The 21,281-nt window shown below is 38.7% G+C and overlaps 1 protein-coding gene across 1 annotated transcript in view; it reads left to right on the top strand.

Annotated features, from left to right (window-relative positions):
- Positions 1-21,281, top strand: part of hspg2 (heparan sulfate proteoglycan 2) — a 111,900-nt gene that overhangs the window by 80,430 nt on the left and 10,189 nt on the right. Inside the window, 31 exon segments of the mRNA XM_081387286.1 lie at positions 58-238; positions 3,255-3,314; positions 5,699-5,821; positions 6,841-6,990; positions 7,088-7,242; positions 7,387-7,464; positions 10,089-10,224; positions 10,306-10,457; positions 10,571-10,700; positions 11,449-11,592; positions 11,685-11,819; positions 11,995-12,176; positions 12,264-12,459; positions 12,563-12,742; positions 13,691-13,951; positions 14,040-14,202; positions 15,063-15,160; positions 15,252-15,518; positions 15,702-15,814; positions 15,958-16,105; positions 16,465-16,581; positions 17,093-17,110; positions 18,354-18,438; positions 18,538-18,682; positions 18,779-18,881; positions 18,992-19,101; positions 19,439-19,547; positions 20,115-20,213; positions 20,303-20,524; positions 20,631-20,875; positions 20,971-21,142. Of these exon segments, the coding sequence (XP_081243412.1) occupies positions 58-238; positions 3,255-3,314; positions 5,699-5,821; positions 6,841-6,990; positions 7,088-7,242; positions 7,387-7,464; positions 10,089-10,224; positions 10,306-10,457; positions 10,571-10,700; positions 11,449-11,592; positions 11,685-11,819; positions 11,995-12,176; positions 12,264-12,459; positions 12,563-12,742; positions 13,691-13,951; positions 14,040-14,202; positions 15,063-15,160; positions 15,252-15,518; positions 15,702-15,814; positions 15,958-16,105; positions 16,465-16,581; positions 17,093-17,110; positions 18,354-18,438; positions 18,538-18,682; positions 18,779-18,881; positions 18,992-19,101; positions 19,439-19,547; positions 20,115-20,213; positions 20,303-20,524; positions 20,631-20,875; positions 20,971-21,142 (4,477 nt within the window).

Raw genomic sequence — 21,281 nt, 5'->3', positions numbered from 1 at the left:
CTGTAAGTATGAATGACTGTAAGTGAAAATATTTGCGGACATGTGCTTCTCTCATAGCTGCCAGCGTACACCCTGGTTTGGACCCGCAAAGGCAAAGTCAAGCTGCCTAACCGAGCCATGGATTTCAATGGAATCCTGACCATTCAGAACGTGCAGCCTGAGGACGCAGGCAACTATGTTTGCACAGGTTCCAATATGTTAGGCATGGATGAGGGCACAGCTCTCCTCTATGTCCCAGGTTGGTGATGGCGCCTCATCCTCTAAACCTCCCTGCCTTCTAGTTTTTCAGTCTTTCTCAAGCTGCATGTCTCTTTGCTGACCTCTTCGCCCTATTGTTTTGTCCGTTGTGTTGTTTGTGCCAAATTCTGCTTTGTCTTATGGACAACAGCATGGCTAACCCTTCTTTTTGTTTAAATTATTGCGTTAATCAAAAATTTAGCTTTTTGATTTACTTGCTGAGATTTCTGTTTGTTTCTTTCCACTTACATAATGGCTTTTCGTGTGGCCAATGTAAAATCTTTACGCCAGACAAAATGATACAGCTTGTGAATGGTTAAGAAAAGCAAAACTCAGATATATAAAATTTTGTACTCAAAGAAAATGTCAATCAAGAATAATCCAGCACCTGAAATTATTTATTTTTCTCAATACAAATTCATGATCATTTCATTTTTTTCCATCATGGCTGTTGCAAGCTAATATCTTGAGCAAAATGTATATGTTTAAGCCTTTTTGGGTTGTGAGTATTGGAAATTTTGCTAATCTATATTCTTTTTTAATTAGGACAACTCATAAATTCCCATAATTCTTTTTTTTTTTTGTTATGTGACTCACATATTAAATCAAACAGATCACCTGTAGTGACTCCCCTGAAGACTGACGGCAAGTTTAGTCATATTAAACGTTTGACATAAATTTTTTCAATTTATAATATTGTGCTATTGTACAATAAAACATGAGCACAACAAATGTTGTGTGAATTGTTCATTAATCTATTTAAATGTAAATTGTTGAATTAAATTCAGTGCTACATTTTACGTTAAAATGATTTAGATAGAAATGCTAATTTGTACATTGCTATTATTCATGAAACATAAGAACAAATTTCTGTGTAAAATCTTTTTTTGTCAAATATTTTACACAAATGGTCACATTGAATTGAATACTAAAATACATTAAAGTGGATGTATGTACAATTTGCACAGAAATTCATTCTTCTTGTGTTTAATGTATAAGGCCAATCATTTTTCTAACCTCCAGTCTCATATGCATCTTGTTCATGTGTAGTGGTCAGTGAAATCAGCTGCTGGTGTTGTCATGGTGGTGGTTCTGTGTCAGTCTTCTCACTAGCGGGGGATTTTTGTCTTAATTTCTGAGCATGTTTTTACTGTCATTTCCCTACTGAGGTGGTCTTTGGGGGTTTATGGTTTATGAGGTAGGGAGGTGTCGTAATTGTAGAAACTGGGACCCGTCTGCCAAAAGGACTGCAAGTGCAATCCCGTTCCCGACTCCAAGATGTGATTCCATCTCTATTTTGTAATGGAAATGTTTTTCAAATTTGTATTTGAAAATGGTGCTATTAATAGTGCAGTAGTTTGAATGTTGACTTTATCCATGTGTGTCATATTTTCCATTTCAAGTTGCTTCAGACAGGTTTCGTACTGTTCTAAACTCTTCAGTTATCTTTAGTAGTAGTATTAAATAAAGACATTTCATAGATAATGACTTCCAAATGTTGCCAACAGTGATATTGTTTAGAACATATTTATTTTGACTTGTTTGACAAACTACTGTAAAATAAAATAACAGCTTACATTTACAAACACAGCGAGTGATATGGCTGAAAGGATGTTTATGCTGACTTTAAGGTTGTATGTGTATGAAATAACAGACTCCATACATTTGTTTCATGCTTTTGTGTTTTTGTATTGTTTTTGTTCTCATTCATTATCTATGCTGTACACTAGAATGGTGCTTTATAACTTGTTCTTTATTTCTTTTTAATTAAGCATATAGGTGAATATCAGTTATTTCCTTAAAGCAATATTTAATTTTGTACATTTTTCAAATGGTGCTGCATCTTGAGAAAAGATGATTTTTTTTTTTTTTACATTATGATTCCATTGTATTTTATTTGTCTAAACTGTGAAATGTATGTACAAATTATTCTTTAAATGGTGAACATATTAAAAGAATAACAGGTAAAACACAATCGCTTTATGGAATGAAACTGAAGCTAAAATCCTAAGGTAGGCTTTTATCAATCACAAGCTGTATTTAAAAAAAAAAAAAAAAAAAAAAAATATATATATATATATATATATATATATATATATATATATATATATATATATATATATATATATATATATATATATATTGTGTTTATGCCGAGATAAAGCTTTTACATGTGATGTGTTCTAATACTAACCTGCATGCTTTGATTTTGTCTGAGTGCTGTTTCCTCCACTACTCTTTTAATTATACAGAGAGTGCTTACACTCAGTTTAAAATGTCTTCTAAATGTGCATTGATTTTTTAATAGGAAAAGTCAGTGCCCTCATTGATTCTCAATGGGGCGAACCATTGCTTGGCATTTTACAGCAATTATTAATCAACTTTTCCACCATTGACTGTAATCTCAAATACTGTAACAGGTTCTGTAAATCTATGATACTGGAGCATAATGGTGTATTTGAGAAGAACTTAATTTGCATTACTAAAAAGCCAATGAGAAGCTTCCTTGTACAAATAAGCTTTGTGTACTGAATATATCAGTCAAAAGTCCTGATATAAAAGGTAAAATTATTATGAGTATCATATCAGAGACATTATTTTTTTCTGTTTTTAAATGTTTTTAGATTTGACAAATACTGGTGTAATTGGCATGAATGATATCAACCTCAGGCATTTTGAGAGACATTGGTAAAGCTGCCTGTTAAAACTTGTTTTATTTCCATGGAAATATAATATGTAAGCTTGTTGAAACCTATCTAGAGACACCTATCTAGGTGAGAATAATTTAGTCCCCACCCATCAAAGTAATTAAAGTGTAATTTCACGGCACCAGTACAACACAATAAAAGTGTTATTTTAACACAGAACAAACAAAAGTTATGCAGATTCTGAGAAGTTTTTGAGTTGAGTGGCATATGCTTTAAATCACATTGAAATGCTTGGGGTCACCAGTGCGCCACTCTCACAAAACCTTCTGGAGTCTCACTTGACAGTATCTACCTGTCCATCATTCACAGAGGCTTCTCAGTCACAGATGTTTTTCACAGCCTATGAGATGTTTGAAGGACATAGAAAGCGTAAGTCCACTTGGTTCTCTCCCTCCAGGCCTGGAGGGACCCGTTTTTTTTACGCATGCAATCTTCTCGGCCTGCATGCTTTTACCATATCAAGTAGTGCCCTGGTACAACCTACAAACTACAAGCACAGTGCTAATATGTCACAAAAATAGCTTTGTTACCACCAATTTTTTATGTTCTTTGAAATATTAATCCTGTTCATGGACACATTTTCTCCATATACAGGTTGTTGAGTTGTACACATGAGCATTACTTGATCTGGCTAAGCTTTCATGGCCCATATGGGTCCATTGAAACAGGGAAGCTGCATGCTTGCACAAATGGGGACTTCTCTCTGTTGCTGAAGTGTCTTGTATGATTCTTATTTTATTAGTAATTAAAGTCTAACACAGATGTCTTGGTACTCAAGACCAGTTCAGTATCAGATTGGTTAGGTTGTTCTCCCAAATCCATGTTATATGTGACCAAACCAACAAACATCACACTTGTTACCTAACAGAGAGGGGTTCCCAACACATTTCATCAGCCCAGTATCATCCTTTTGATATGCAAGACTATGCTGAGGTATATAGGATACCAAACAACATCCATTGTTCTTCAAAGATCATATTGTGACTCATTCATAATTATCATCAGCCATGCATACATTTCCAGTGCACTGACCTTGGCTCTCTCAATCTTGTTTTAAGAGCAATTTATTAAATTGTATATACACTCTTTAAAAGATGGTTTCACCATAGTATGCATTTACATAATTTTGATAATTAATGGATGAGAGGATAGGTAGATAAATAGATGGATATGGTAAACGGGATAAATGAGCAAATGGGTGGATGGATGGATTGGTAGAGAAATGATTTATAGTTGAGGGGTAGATAGAAACGGGAGATAGAGGGGGTACAGGTAGGTGGATATTGTAGATAGATGAGTAGATGGCTGGGTAGATAAATAGATGGATGTGGTAGACAGGATATATGAGCACATGGGTGGATAGATGGATTGGTAGAGAAATGGTTGATAGTTGAGGGGTAGATAGAAACTAGGTAGAGGGGGTACAGGTAGGTAGATATGAGTAGATGGCTGTGTAGAAGGATAAATAGATGGGGGTTTGTAAAGACAAATACAGTTACTGATATAGTTGGGAGCGAAGATAGCTAAATGAGATGAGTGGGTAGATAAGTAGATGGCTAGATGTGTAGACCGAGAGATGGGTTGGTAGATACATGAGCAGATAGGTGGATGGACAGCTAAATGTTTGGGTGGACAAATAGACTGAGATGTGGGTGGGTAGATAGATGAGTAGATTGATAGATAGGTGGGAAGACAGCTAGATGTATGGATAGATAAAGTAGGTGGGTAGATTGATAGATGGTGCAGATTGATGTTGGTAGATAGGAAAGTGCTGTAAATGATTAGGTTGACAAACTGATAGTTGAGTGGGTAGATGGATAACTCTAGATAGGTGGATAGATATTGGAGTAGATGGGTAGGTAGACCGCTATGTGGTTGGGTCAATACATAGATGAGAAGACAGATGGCTGGGTAGATGGATGGATGGGTAAATGAGTAGACTGATAGATGGTTGGGTAGATGGATGCAGTAGACCGACAGCCAGCTAGATGGTTGGTTGGTGGGTGGATGGATGTGTAGACATACAGTATAGATGGGTGAGTACGTAGATCTCAAAATGCATAGAATTAAAAGTAGTTTTTTGAGTTATGGACCAAAATAGGAACTCCATCCAGGAGCCCATCATGGAAAAAAACCAACGCTCTAAATGCCAGGACAGCTAAATGAGCACTGTTCAGTCACTGAGAAGCAGACCGGAGCTTAACACAGAGCTTACACAGACCAGTAGTCCGCCCTAGTTGGTGAAAGAAAGCTTTCTTTTGCTCTGTTGCCCTGGAATCCATGTAGATCGAGGGCTTGGCATCCAACCAAGTTGGCACAGACAGCAGTGAGGGCCTCGCCCTGCCAAGCCCTGTCTGCCGCTTCTCGTCTCCTCAAGCTGGCTGCCACGAGACATGACTTGACCAGCTCTGGCAGCCAGACACATGCTGCATACGCTGTCACACCACTATCACTTCATGAACGCTCTCACAAACAGACCTTTCTTACTGTAAATTATGTAAACTCTTTTCTCGCATTTCACCCATTTGCCTTATTTGTATTTTAGTGCTCATAATAAAGCCCATAAAGCAAGATTTTAAAAGATTAGCATGACCGTTTAGACCATGATTGAAAAATTCATTCCACTGAAAATGTTCTTGACCACTTCTGTCTTTGAGAGAGGGTGAGGTCTGTTCTGAATGGGTAATGAATGGTACTCCAGTTTGGAGTGCCCTGCTCCTGTCCGTAATTAACTGGTTTCTACCTCACTGTAGCTACTGAAGGGTCCCAGCCGGTGGCCACAGTCAATCCACCTGTGCTGACAGTCCAACAGGGCCAGCGGGTAGAGTTCCGCTGCTCAGTGACCGGCAACCCCACCCCTGCTGTGGAATGGATAGGTGAGCCGATCTTCTTTTGAGAAAACGAATGCATATATTAATACGTGGTCACCATGGTCATGTCAAGTAGGACATGTTTGACATCTTATGTTGGTCCTGAAACAACATTCCTGGAAAACCCCAAAGAAGTGAAAAAGAAATAAACTTTTACAAAGATAACTTATGTAATTAAAACAGTTTTTATACTTAAGTGTGAAATTAATACAATGTTTCTGGACACTTAATTGCATGTTATTTGCAATTAAATGAAAATAGTTCAGTTAAACTTAAAAGTGCTTTTAACCCACTCATGTACATCTTTTGTATGTAAATATACCGCTGAATGTGCTGACAAGCATTTATGGTAAATTAAATATCCTTTATAATTTACTTTTTTATAAAAAGAAACTTTTGTTTAAATATATTTGTAATTGCACATTATGATGAAGTTGCAAATTAAACATATTAACTTTAATTATATTTACTAACACACCAGTTAAAATTATAATCAGGTACTTACATGTGCTTTTAGTGTACACATCAAAATAAGTGTACTTTAAAGCATGACAAAAGATGATAAACACATGATTTCACATTTTAGTTGGACATCATTAGAAATTGTGCTTTTTAAGTCTACCAAAGTGTTAAGAAACATAGCCATGACAGTGTATTCTCTTTCAGTACACTTAAGTGGCCTTTTATTTCATTATATTATCTTGAATTTAATTAAAGATATACTTTTAAGACTTAAAATACAGTAAGTGCACAGTCAATGCAATTAAGCACACTTCTTTTTCACAAGGAGACTGAATGTTTTGAGAAGAAGCCTAAAAAAAATTCGTTTTTTTATTCCCTAATTCCTAAAATCAGATTGATCATTTAGAATGTTATCCAGCAAGGATGTTGATTGAAGAATATTTCCTTATTTAAAATAGTTTATTGATGGTGTGTCATGTATACATGCATCACATCAACTATTCCTTCAAATGACTCCTGGAAATCTGTCTTATAATATGTTTTTTTTGTTGTTTTTTTCGGAGGTTTCGGGAAACAAATCAGCTCAAAAGCCGTCGTTCGTAACGGGCTGCTAACCATCCCGTCTGTGGATCGCTCGGATGAGGGCGAGTACATTTGCAAGGCCCTGAACACGCATGGCGAGCACACAGCCCGAGGAGTTCTCCGTGTTCAAAGTACATGTCCTACACAGGAATATTTCAAGATTTATAGTGTAACAAGTTCCTGAGTATGGTGAGTGAGTTCTTCTCTACTTTTTAACTGATGTTTCAGGTACAAGTCAACCTCACGGTCTGCCAAACGTTCAAGTGAGCCCTCCGCGGGTGGAAATCCACGAGGGGGAGACTTTACGGTTGTACTGCAGGGCCGTTGGCAGTCCCACCCCTGCCCTCGCATGGAAGAAGAGAGGTGGTTCACTGCCGCCACAGGTGAGAAACAGATTCCTCCTGTTGTCATTTATCCTATTACTCAATTACGATTTTTAGGTTTGTGACATTGGTCATATTTTGCCTTGGTTTTTCCTTCCTTTGAGTTTTCTTTCTGTTTCATCCTGTGTCTTGGTGTTTGTTCAGGCAATTCCTTCTCACGGTTTCCATCAGTTTAAAAGCAACAGTCTCGATGTGTTACAGAGACGTATTGAGGAGCTACAGGTCTGTCCATCTGTCTGATGTCTGTCTCACGCGTCCCATCCCACCTGTCTCGCTTCACTCACCCTCACCAAAATCTGTGAACTAACTGCATGATCATTTATTTATTCATGTGACATCCGTTAGATTTTTAGCACAGAAATAATCATTACAGATTACTTCTGTTAGTACAAACAGATCTTAGTATGCACAGTTGACTGAATGTGCTGGTTATAGTTCTCGAGGCGTACAGCATATGCAGTGTGGTACAAAAGTCGACATTGATTCGAAATTCAAAGTCTGAACCTGGAAATAAACACATTGTAATGTAAAATGAAAACAAGTGGTCCTGTCATTAAAGCAAAGACGGGCAACTTTTCACTCAAATTGTTATCCTGATAAAAATGCATTTAAATTGGAAAAATTGCTAACTAAAAAGCCAAACAGAAGCAATATCTCAATCGGACCCATTCCTCTGAACCTCACTGTACATGCTTTTGCACCGTTAGATTTGGGTTATTCGAGATATGAGACATGGATGACCTGTCCAATGCCGCTGGAGGGCTTTGGTGTCTTGCGTACCTTGTGTCTTTGTGGGCTGGTTTGTTCTGCCTAAGAGCATTGCTGCATTGTGTCAGCTTTTCCCAGGGTGTGCTCAGGTCTTCCGTGCGGCCATGCAGAAATTCTGTGTGCTCTAGCAAATGGGCCGCTTTGAAAATTTGTGAATGGTTTCAGACACTCATTCAACCAAGCCTGCCCCATCCCAGCTCTACTGCTGCCACGCTTCACTAGATCAGAGTTAAGCGGCTTTGCTCCTGGATATAAAACATCACCCCCTCCCCTCTGAATACAGTCGTGTAGTTTACAGATGTAACTGAGAGTTTTAGAGTTTCTTTGCCATTAGCTATACACATATACATTCATGAATCTGAATCATCTCTCCACCGTTATTTTGCAATGCTAATGTAAGCTATTTTCTGTGAATATGCAAGACTACTGAGATAACTAGAGGAATAAGAGCCCAATCATCTGGTTCTGTGTATCTAGCACAAGTTTTCATTTTGCGAGCTCTTTATACAGTATAACGGACCGTTTTTTTTGTACAGCTGGAAGCGGATGACAGCCGAAATGTTTCACACCCGCTCTTACATTAAAAATAAGGTGGATAAATCCTTATAAAACTGAGAAAGTGTTAATATGTTTACTTTTTAAGGTTGATTTGCTGGTCTGGATCTGTATGTAGATGCTGTGTAGCCGCTAGCTGCTTTAACTGTCCACTGTTACTATGTGTCTCGTTTTGTGAAATAATCAGCCTCACCAACGCCATTAATCAATTACAGGTAATGGCAGTTTAATCATCTGCTCATATAGACCTGTAGCACCATAAATGTAACACCCATAATTAATAACAATGTTATGAGGCGTGAAAAATTACACCGTGCCTTAACCAGATGCGCCAAGCTTCAAACAATTTACATTACATTTTTCCAGGCGTCTGACGTTTCTGTGGTGTCGTTCCGGGTAGCCCTGCCCACAGTGGAACCTCATTGGATACAAATAGTTCTCTCCAACTGGAAAAAGTAGACCAATCCGAGGATATTTGGAATGCTCGTTTCAAAATACTACGATTTGGGACACTAATTCAAATTTCGAATACTATTTAGGATGGATGGTATGCGAATTGGGACGCAGCATGACAGTATGTCCAAGTTAAACGGCTTTCTGAACAAGAAAAAATGTAGGGCGGGACTTGATTTTGTCCATTGGGAATTGATTTGATCATTGTGGTTTGCTATTGCTGTGGTGTCATGTGAGCTTGTCCCACCCTCGTGCCGAAAAACACATCATCAGAGAAGAGGGAGGGGAAACTATTTTGATTAAAGATTACGAGGGCACATGCATTTTAAGAAAAGTAATGATGAGCACGTATAAATCATTTAAATTTTAATAAATACTGCAATATTCCATGAAAAAAAAAGAATTGATTTCATGGTCACTTTAATTAATCATCAAACATGGAGGATGTGAGACTGATTGTGGAAGTTTAGAATCGGATATTATACACTGTAAATGGTAAAACTAATTGTTAAAAATAAAACAATTTCACGAAAAATATTGAATAGTGAATTATAACTGAAGTTTGTGTTTTGCCGTTGTCAGCTGCAGCGCATTGCGAGTGCGAGAACATGAGAGAAGTGTTCTGATTGGCTACTTTTCTCGTCATGCCTTTTTTAATTTTTTCCCGCGTTCAGTTTGCCGCTAGTCTTGGTCTGGACACGGTGATAGCCTCATAACAAAACTCATGTAAATTACTAAAATGCTAAACAATAAAACTATTTTCTAAAAGTGTATTTGCAGGAAATATATGAATGTATTTAAACTGTATTATTTATATTAGTGTAATGTAATGTGAGTCTTACCAAAGCAAGGTAAGTAATGAGTACAAAACTCGTCTTCTGTTGTTGATTTTGATGTTTGAACAAACACACTTTGTTGATGTTCACATAATAAATCTTCTCAATGTTTTATTTTTAGCACTTTTTACAATGTACATTATTTCAAAGCAACTTTGCACGGAAAAAAATGTGCATTGCAGTAATAATTCCTAAAATGGTCCTGAAATATCCGTATATGCATATCCTCCTCAGGCCCGTATGGAGCGCACTGACATCGGCACTCTCGTCGTACCCAATATCAGGTCATCTGATGCAGGCACATATCTCTGTGTTGGAACCAACACTGTTGGTTCCTCAGAAGCTTATATTGAGGTCTTAGTTAAAAGAGGTGAGGCAAAGCATCAAACAAATTTTACACTAACGTTTTTTATAGGATATAATTTTAATATTGTCCTCTCGCATTGATCAGGTGAAATCATCCCCTCTGGAGTCACCATCCAACCCTCTATTGCTTCAGTAATGGAGGGAGAGACTCTAGATCTCAACTGCATCGTTCCAGGAACCTCTCCTGCATCTGTCAAATGGAGAAGGGCAGGTGGACCGCTGTCATCCAATCATCAGGTTTATCTCCGTCCATTATGAAGCATATTTGATTTACGTGATCTCATAAGTATCTGCGTCATTAGATTTCTGAGCCACGTGCTTAATATATGAACCATACGTGTGCTTGCAAGGTGCTGGGGACTCAGCTGCGGATCCTGCAGGCCTCTGCAGATGACACTGGTGAATATATCTGTCAGGTGGAGACCGGCCCATCCCCTCGCCAGGCTTCTGTCTCTGTGTCCGTGATCTCCAGCGCCTCCCGTAAGTCCTCTTCATTGATGACAAACAGGAGTGTGTCAATGTCCATCAAGAACTGCATTAATCAAACGCTATTATTTAGGCAGAGGCTGTTCCATAATGTGTCGCCTTGATTCGCCTATCCTCGTCTATCTTCGGATTTTGGTTTTCCGTGAATTGTGTCAAAAGATAACTTATTTTTCAAGCCTATTCTTCTCTTAATATGTCCCAGTGACTGTCAGAAATTAATTTGTTTTATGTTTCACATTTATGAGGGAATGTTATGGCAAATTCTGAACCATTATAACTGTTACTTATAAAACCAAATCAACGTCAAATTTATAATTATCTGATATAATGCATAAGATATCATAACACAATAAACAATCAGAGCGAAATAATCAGAGCGAATAATAAATAATAATAACCAATTACTTAAATTGTAAGTAATTGGCCGTTGCCTAGTTGGCCGTTGTTTTTGATAATACAGCTACTGTATGTATATTGATATAGTTATTGTTGGGAGTGCTTTCTTTACATTCTGTATTTTTAAGGCTGATTGTGTTCTTCATCAAATCTGACTTTATTTGCTACACATTCAACAGTGAATGCAGAACTAATATGACAGGAAGAGGTCACTACTGAAGCACTAAAAGCATACCTATACAAATCAGAAGACTGCACAACGTACAACAGGCAGTTACCCCCCCCCCCACCCCTATATTGTGTGCAATATGTGCTCACTGTTTTTTGTGGTGTGATTTTGGAGTAGGCCCCCAGAGCCCCATTATCTCCATTGAGCCACATAGCGCAGCAGTGAAGCAGGGCGAGTCGGCGAGCTTCAGGTGCCGGGTTCACAGCGGAGCCCAGCCGGTGCGCTTGGAGTGGAAACCCACCAACAACCAGCCTCTGTCAGGTACACTGCTGCAATTCACTGTTATGACAGTGTAATTAAAAAGATGATACCTGAATATGAATGATTTTGCTTATGTTTTTTTTGTTCATTAGATAACATGAAGCTTGGTCCCGACAATTCTGTCATGACCATTACCAATGCCCAGGCCAAAAACCAGGGCACCTATCGCTGTGTGGCCAGCAACTTGTTCGGAATGACTCACAGCATTGTGTCGCTCATTGTGAGAGGTATAGCAACATTTAATGCATTTTTTCAAAAGAAAAGATGGTAGGAGGGGCACTAGAGGTTTTTGGAAACGAGCATTATTGCTATTTCATTTGGTGTGCACCATTTTCTGAATATTTCTGTTCAGATACTTTTGTTGCTCCATTCTCTTATACTTTTGTGTGATTTCATTCTTAGAATCACCTAAGGCTGTAGTGACCCCTGCAGGACCGGTGCGAGTCAGGGTCGGCGATCCCATCAATCTCGAATGCCAGGCCGCTGGAGAGCCAAGACCCTCTGTGAGATGGCACAGATTGGACAACAACCGCAGGACGATGCTGAGCAGCCCTGTGCCTGCCGATACCAGTGCTGTCATGCAGGTTACGGGCTGTTTGTAGTCAAGCCGTCGTTGTTTACAGAATCATTTGCCTCTGTATGTTAATCAGAGAGTGTCATTCTATGTTCAGGTCTTAGTTGCACGGCCAGAAGACAGTGGCACATATGTGTGCACAGCACAGAATAACCAGGGCACGACTGAGACTCGTGTAGAGGTGTTTGTTGAAGGAGGGGCTCGGGTGCCAACTGTTCCCCGTGCCAGCGTCCGTGAGCCTTTGACCGTTGTGGTAGAAGGGTCAACTGCCACACTTCATTGTGATGCCCATGGTAGGTGCAACCGTAGGCAGCATTTGACAGTTAGGATGGTTAAAACTTATAAATACATCTAAATTAAAGAGTGTGCCTTAAAGCTCTTGCATCTTACCTAAAGGATTCCCAAAGCCGACAATCACATGGTCTAAAGAACGGTCTTCTCTGCCTTGGAGACACAAGATAGTCGACAACAGCCTGGTCTTACCTAACGTGGGCCGTCAGGACTCTGGTCAATATGTCTGCAATGCCACTAACCACATGGGCACCAGTGAAGTCACCATCATGCTGGAAGTCGACAGTGAGCTTTATTCATTTATGGAGATGATCATTTGTATTCCTTGTTCACCTGATGCACATATACAAACATTATTAATTTACACTTCAAAATAATATTATGCTTTGTTTTCAAGTAAAAATATCCCTCAAACCAAATACATGTACTTGAAGCAAAATCGTATTCTGTATTTAGACTTAAGAGAATAAATATTGAAAATCATATATCATGCATGCAACAAATTTGGAGACCATGTCAAACATTTAGATATTTATCATCACTTTTTTTGTTTGTTTGTTTGTCCTGTATATAACGTAAAGATTAGTACCGACAATTCTGTCATGATCATTACCAATGCCCAGGCCAAAAAACAGGGCACCTATCGCTGTGTGGCACATATTAATAATAAATAAATAATAATAAATTCTAAATAAATAAAAACAACAAATAATATTCTCATTCAATATTTGGTCTTGTTTGCCAGAAAAACAAATCTAAATGCATAAACACACATAATTGTACATAATTTTAACATTTCTTAAGATATTAATACTTTTACGATAATATATTTGGAATTAATTTATTATCATTTTAATAGGCAAACTTTTTTTTCCTGTTTTATGCATAAACCTTACCTCATGTGAGACTTAAACTTGATGCCAGTTGGGGAAATACACTAAAATCCTCAACAACAAAAAAAGAAAAGAAATTATCTTACACACTTTTACTTTTAAGTACAGTACTTGTAATTTTTTTAGATAAACAAGTTAATTTATTTTGGTTTATTTTGCTTTAGTTTAGATATTTATACTGGAATACATAACCTTTTTTTTCTTTTCTTACATTTTTAGCTGCTGTCCAAATTCCTCAAACAAGTGTGAAGCATGTTTTCCTGTTCTTGTAAAGCTCTCTAACATGAGCCAGCTGTACTTATCCAACATCCTCTAACTGACATTTCTTTGGTCGGAGCAGCCCCACCCTATGCCACTTCCTTACCCGATGACGTGTCAGTGCGAGTGGGTGAAGTAGTCCGACTGCAGTGCCTGGCCCATGGCACCCCACCCCTGCGTTATGAGTGGACTAAGGTCAACGGCAGCTTGCCTCCTACTGCTCAGCTGCAAGGAGGAGACCTCCAGATCAACCTGGCCAAGGAGAACGATGCTGGGACATACAAGTGTGTGGCCAGCAACAAAGTTGGCAAGAGTGAAGCGCTGGCCAAAGTCTCTGTCCGATGTGAGTGTTGTCATTTCAGTATCATGCATACATCATGCATTCTCTCAATCTCAGATTCAGCTTGACCTCTGACCCCTGTGTCCTGCAGCACCCCTGTCGGTGAAAGTGTCCCCACAGGTGGAAGTGAAGGCTCTGGGCAGTGCTGTGGAGTTTACCTGTGCTGCTAAAGGAGGGTCTCAGATTGAGATGGAGTGGCTGAAGGAGGGAGGAGTTCTTCCGCCAAATCATCACATTAAAGATGGAGTGCTCAGGTGACATTATCTGATATAAACATTGACTATCAAACATTTAAAGGGTTAGTTCACCCCAAAAAGAAAACGATCCCATAATTTACTCACCCTCAAACTATCCTAGGTGTATATGACTTTCTTCTTTCAGCCAAACACAATCAGAGATAAATTATCAGAGATATATGGTCTCTTCCAAGCTTTATAATGAGAGTGAACGGTACTCTAGATTTTGAAGCCCAAAAAGCACATCCATCCATTATAAAAGTGCTCCACACGGCTCCAGGGGGTTTATAAAGGCCTTCTGAAGTGAAGCGATGAGTTTTTGTAAGAAAAATATCCATATTTATATTTTCATAATCTATAATCACTGGCTTCCGATAAGGGCCATACGCGAATTGAGTTCTGGCAGAACGGTGACCTCTGACCCGACGCATGAAGAGCCAGGATATTTTTTAATATAACTCCGATTGTGTTTGGCTGAAAGTCGTATACACCTAGGATGGCTTGAGGGTGAGTAAAATATGGGATTCATTTTTGGGCGAACTAACCCTTTAACATTAAAATTCAGATTAAAAAACTCCAGAATGGGAAACAAGGGTGCAGCAGTTATATATAAATTCAACTGATTATGTCAAAATGATGACATAGCTGAATAATTTTGTATTTAATTGTTAGTACAGTCGAGAAAGTCAAGATCTTTGAAAACTATAACAAAATCTTAATTCCTTGCTATGTTTATGTTATGTTAAATAATATTAATGGGATAGAAGATATGATATGGGATAGTTCTCACAATAAAATACATAATATTTGTGCTCCTAATGCTTTAAATTATTATGCTGTGTATCCTTTATTCATAATCTTTGTTCTTATTTGTGCAGAATCGAGAACCTTGAGCAAAGCAATGAGGGAATCTACACCTGCAGAGCTACAAGTCTGTTTGGACAGGCTCAGGACAGTGCTAAACTCACCATTCAAGGTCCCTTATGACATCCAAAATGCAATATGTTTCCAAATCATTGGTTAACTAGACTTTAAAAACCCGCTAGCTGTGCTTTTTGTCTTCACAGCTCTACCCAAAGTGAAGATCAACGTGCGCACGTCAGTACAGACGGTGATGGTGGGCAACTCCGTGGAGTTTGAGTGCCATGCGATCGGTGACCCCGAGCCCACAGTTCGCTGGAGTAAAGTGGGAGGCTCGCTTCCTGATCACGTGGAAATAAGGGGGAACATCCTGAGGATTGATCAAGTGACCGAATCGGATTCAGGACAGTACCGCTGCACTGCCACTAATAATGTTGGCTCAGAGCATTCCCATGTGGTCCTTAATATCCAGTGTGAGTACATTATTATATTCAGAATGTTTATGATGTTTCTTTTGCCATTGGTTTTAATTTGTATTGTGTAAAAAAGACATCAAGCTCAGGGTCTCCTACAAATGGAGTCTCATATTGCAGTGCACAGTATTAAAGGGAAATGCTTTGGGTGTAACTGAATCCTGAAACATATGCACTTTGTAGCCTTGCCTCAGATTGCTGCACAGCCTGAGGCAAAGGAAGTGACAGTCGGCTCTGATGCGATCATGCCCTGCATCGCATCCGGATACCCAGTCCCAACCATCATATGGTCAAAGGTAACCCTTATGTTTCATGGCTTAACTCGACCTGATTTTTGACCCTAAACCCATATGTTCACACAGCAGCATATTACAGTTGTCAGTCCTGTTTAGAGTTCTAAATATGGTTCAGAAAGTGATTCTTTGTCCTCATCTTACAGGTGGAGAATGAGTTACCCTCTAAGTGCAGACAGGATGGACATGTCCTGACAGTCCCTGGTGTCACACACTCAGATGCAGGAACGTATGTGTGTACAGCTGCTAATAAGCAGGGGAAAGTTGAGGCCTTCACCAGACTCAATGTTCATGGTTGGTTATATATTATACAAGTCTGTTAGTATCCAGTGTAGGTCTTAAGTGGCAATACTGCTTGTCTGTAATTGTGGCTTTGTGTTGGCAGCAATGATTTCACATGTATGGTTGGATAAGACAAGTATAGGTTTGCTTACACATCTTCACAGGAATTGCACACCTGGTTAAGTGTCATTTAGTAGATATTTTTATCTTATCTTTCGGAGTGCTTGTAGAGTGTCTTGTAGATTGAATATTTGGAAACATTCACAAGCGAGACATGTTTTATCATGAGCTATTTCTTCCACTGAAGATTTTCTGATATGGTCTACTGCTTGTCTCTCTAACATTCGGTCTGTGTTCATGTGGTCTTTCAGAGAGAGTGATGCCCTACTTTACCCAGGAGCCTCTCTCGTACCTCACACTGCCCACCATCAAAAACTCCTACAAAGCATTCAGCATCAAAATTACCTTCAAGCCGGACAATGCTGATGGTAAGGTTCCTCAAAACTATTTTACTGCACCAAAGCTGTTTTAAATATACACAGTTTTAATTTCGCTGTCATTACTTAAAAAAACAAAGTTTTTTATGTTGAAGTGTTGAAAATAGAAATAAAATAGAATAGAATTCTATTATTTATTCACCTTCATGTTGTTCCAAACTTGTTCCATTACTTTGTTTCATCTTTGAGACAGAAAAAATTATATTTTGAAGATTCTTCCTGCTGGTCTTTTTCATAATGACTGTGGCTTATTGTATGCAAATCACCTGCTTAAAGATTCTTCAAAATGTCTAATTGTTTGTTCCACCGAAGAAAGGAAGTCATACAGGTTTGGAAAATCATGAGAATTTTTATTTTTAAAATAACTTTCTCTTTAAAGGTTATGAGCAGTGTTACATGTACTATATGAAGGGCACACTGTTTCTAAAATGTTTAGTCCTTGTATGTAAACTCAATTATTCTTTTTGTTCTTTACCCTCCTTCACCTCTCTTTGGTATGAAGGGCTCATTTTGTATGCCGGTGAGTCTGCTTGCTTGCCTGAGAGTGTCTGAGTGCACATGCTGCAAGATTTAATAATGCCATGCAGCAATGCAGCTCAGCATACTCTCATTGGGCCCTTTGAATGGCCCTAATAAACATATGCAGGCATGACTATAGATATGATGTCCATCAAGGCACTTCTGCTTCTCATTGAGTTGGTTGCAGCATGATGCAGGAACGTTATCATGGACCGACTGAAGCTTTTACACCATTTAGTGACGCTTACAGTATACAGCATGTGTGCAAAGTTGGGTTTTTTGAAGTTTTAAAAAACCCGGAAAAATCAAATAAATCATTTTAGATTCTACAAGAGAATTTAGGCATCACAACATTCTAATGTACAGTTTTAAAAAATGCCATTTATTTTGAGATTTGTTAAAGATTACATTTAACAGTGTTATTAAATTAATCATTATTAATGTTTTTAAAGATAAACTTTAAGTGAGCATTAAATGATGGCGAAGGTAATCAAAATGTGAAAATGAGCATGTACAATTAAATATACAATATCGACAGATACCAATAAATAGGGCTGCACGATTAATAGAAATACAACTGCATAGTGGGATTATCAAATTAATTATGAGGGGGAACGGCCACCTCGGTCACTATAATAATAATAAATAATTATTTTATAGCTATATTGATATATATAATCACAAAATTTTGGCTTCTAAACAAGCACAGCATTTCATGTTTTATCACAATTTTTATCACAAAAATTGCTATTAGAGTTTTCCCCCAAATTGTGCTGCCTTATCAATAAAAATATAAAATTGCTAATATCTGCTGATAATTAATATGGTAACAATATATTGTGCATCCCTACATGAAATAAAACCTTATGTGTCAGCAAGCTCATCGATGGTTCTTTTTGAATGCTGACTAATGCACTCGATCTAAACCAGTGGTTCTCAAAAGGTTTTGCTTTTGAAACTCAAGCAGTGATCCAGTACCAATTTTTGGTTTGCAACCTATCAGTTGAGAGCCACTGGTCCGTACTACCCCATGTGATGGAGATAGGGCAGAGTCATGGCATGTGCCCATGCATGTGGCTTGCGTTGGCAGTGATTGGCATTGTGAGATGCTGAACATGGCAGCAGCTTTTCCCTCAGCATGCTGCTTTACTTTCAGTTTAAAAAAGGGCTTTGTGCTTTGGCAAGCTCCATGGTTAGGTAGGGGGAATGCTGCATTGAACTTATCTTTTCCTTTCATGTTCCAGGTATGATCATTTATAATGGACAAAAGAAGACCACAGGAGCTGACTTCATATCTTTTGGGTTGGTGGGCGGCCGCCCTGAATTCAGGTGCATTAGCTTTCAATATCATACCACTCTCAGAGAACATTTTGCTTCTAAAACTGGATATAACGTTGGCTTTTTGATGTGCATATTTTTCTTCCACAGGTTTGACGTGGGCTCTGGGATGGCAACTATTCGTTACCCTACTGCCATTAAACTGGGCGAGTTTCACACAGTGCAGCTCTATAGGAATCAGACTCAGGGCTCTCTTTTTGTGGATGGAGAAGCTCCTATAAATGGAACCTCACAGGTGCATATTCCTCTCTCCATATCCCTAATTAATATGCTGTTTTGTGGTGGTATCATGGCAGTTAAACAAATGGAAACATGTTGTGTGTCCGAGCAGGGAAAATTCAAGGGCCTGGATCTGAATGAGGAGCTTTTTGTTGGCGGTTATCCAAATTATAGCATGCTTGCTAAAACTGCAGACCTCAAGACAGGGTTTGTTGGTGAGAAAACCCTTATGTTATTCTGTGCCATTTGAAATTTCATAGGAATGTATCAGTAGTAGCTTTCATATAAATAGCCTTCTTTCACTGAGTTTTTGTCTTTCTTTAAGGCTGTATCAAGCAGCTGATAATCCAAGGTGATGAGGTCATTTTCAAGGACCTTGATAAAAGTTCCACTGGAGTTTCGAATTGTCCCACATGCAAGGACCGCCCATGTCAGGTAATCCCCTACAAACAAAATTATTCTCTGAATCAGCATGCACAGTGACCCCAGTATTTGGTATTTGGACACCTGCGTACGTCACACAAAAATATGTGAATTTTATTGCTGAAGAAACAAAAAATCAAGTATCATGTGATGCCAGTCCTTAGGACTAATGTCACTTTTCAAGGTAGGCACAAACCACAGTGATTTTAAGTGAATGAATAAAGTCAAATACTTGTCATTTTTTGTCTTATATGATTTTTCTCCAACTTTTTTGGGGCCAGTGTACTGTATGTTTTTTGTGTTATCGGCCTGTGAAAACCGATTACCTAAAGTAATGTGTGCGTTTCAGAATGGTGGAGTGTGTGCGGATTCTGTAGCCAGTCTCTACAAATGCAATTGCCAGAGAGGATTCACAGGGAGCAACTGCCAGCATCACTCCTCCTCGCACTGCCACTCAGGTCAGAATTTTTAAAATCAGGATCAGCATCACTCCTCCTTAGCTACATAAGCTACGTTTCCATCTAAAGTTGCGAATTTAACACAAAATTTGAATATCACATAAAATAACAGTGAATAAAGCACTGTTTCCATCCCAAAAATCGTCACTTCCTGAGAAATTAGCACAAAATATCTGAAAGTACTGCAATCCGCAGAGGAAGCCGCTGATTAAGCTGCTAACTAAGCCACTTAATACACTATAAATGACTTGCGCCTCAGAGTACGCAGACAAAATGTAATAAACGCTGTCATGTTATCTTTCATTCTGAGTGCTGGTGTTTGGGTACGCAATCGTGCGAAACAGTCCTGGGAAGTAATTACACCCAACCATTTTGAAGACTCGGGCATTTCAGAATGACCAAATTAACATTTGAGATGGGGTGCAATGTCTTCTCATCAGATAAAAATTGTCTGCCTCAATTGAGCACATAAGTTTTTTTTATGCATATTTTAAGAATTTATGTGCATAATGTTGTTTCCATCCATTTTTTAATGTGATATCCAAAAATTGATGTTAACCGCAACAGAGGCCTGTGGACCAGATGCCACCTGCATTAACCGACCCAGTGGTTTGGGCTATGACTGCCGCTGTCACTTGGGAAAGTCTGGAGTGAAGTGCATGGATGGTAAAGCTCAATATCATTCACATTTAAAGTTCCCTGAGCACTTTAAGGTCAACTGTGGTTCTCACTTACCCTCTTCCTGACAATCGCAGGTACTCTGGTAACGACACCATTGTTTGATGGAGACGTATCATACATCGCATATCCTCCTCTCACTAATATTCATAATGACCTCCGCATCGAGATGGAGTTTAAGCCCATGGATATTGATGGGTTGATGTTCTTTAGTGGAGGCAAAAAGATGAAAGTGGAGGACTTTGTGACATTATCTATGGTAGATGGACATGTCGAGTTCCGATATGAACTTGGTACAGGTGAGAGATCTGATAATCATGATATATTCTTTGCAAATTGTTGTTTATTATGTATTTTCTTTCTTTCCAGTTCAAGCTAAATACATTTTCATTTCCGTGCTCTCAGGTCAAGCTGTTCTGCGCAGTCAAGAGCCCGTGTCTCTGGGTCAGTGGCATCGTGTGGTGGCCGAACGGCTCAATAAAGACGGCTCCTTGAAGGTGGACCATGCACGAGAGATCACAAGGTCCTCTCCAGGCAAGGCCCAAGGTCTTAATATCCACAAACCCATGTATCTGGGAGGAGTGCCCAGCATGGACATCTTGCCCAAACCTGCAAATGTTAGCATGCTGTTTGATGGATGCATAGGAGAGGTGAGAATGCATTGCATTGAATTGTTGTTTGCATTACAGCCCACAGTTGTGTTTGGAAATGAAATGGTTTCTTTTGGCTTTGTTTTTCTTTACAGGTCTTCATTAATGGAAAGAAGGTGGATCTCTCATACAGCTTCACTGAGAGCAGTGCCATCAGCCAGTGTGAAGATGGCAGCCCATGTGACCGCAGGCCTTGTCTGAACGGAGGCACATGTATGGCCAGTGCTGAGTACGAGTACCAGTGCCTCTGCCCTGAAGGACACGAGGGTGAGTTACTCAACCAACTTTCAAGTAGAGATCTTAGTAGAGAGGCTTTATATAATATAATATAATATAATATAATATAATATAATATAATTATAGTGTGTGTATATATATATATATATATATATATATATATATATAT

This window comes from Scardinius erythrophthalmus (genome assembly GCF_964197995.2).
Source record: "Scardinius erythrophthalmus genome assembly, chromosome: 15".
Classification (NCBI taxonomy): Eukaryota; Metazoa; Chordata; class Actinopteri; order Cypriniformes; family Leuciscidae; genus Scardinius; species Scardinius erythrophthalmus.
This window is presented reverse-complemented; position numbering and strand designations above follow the sequence as displayed.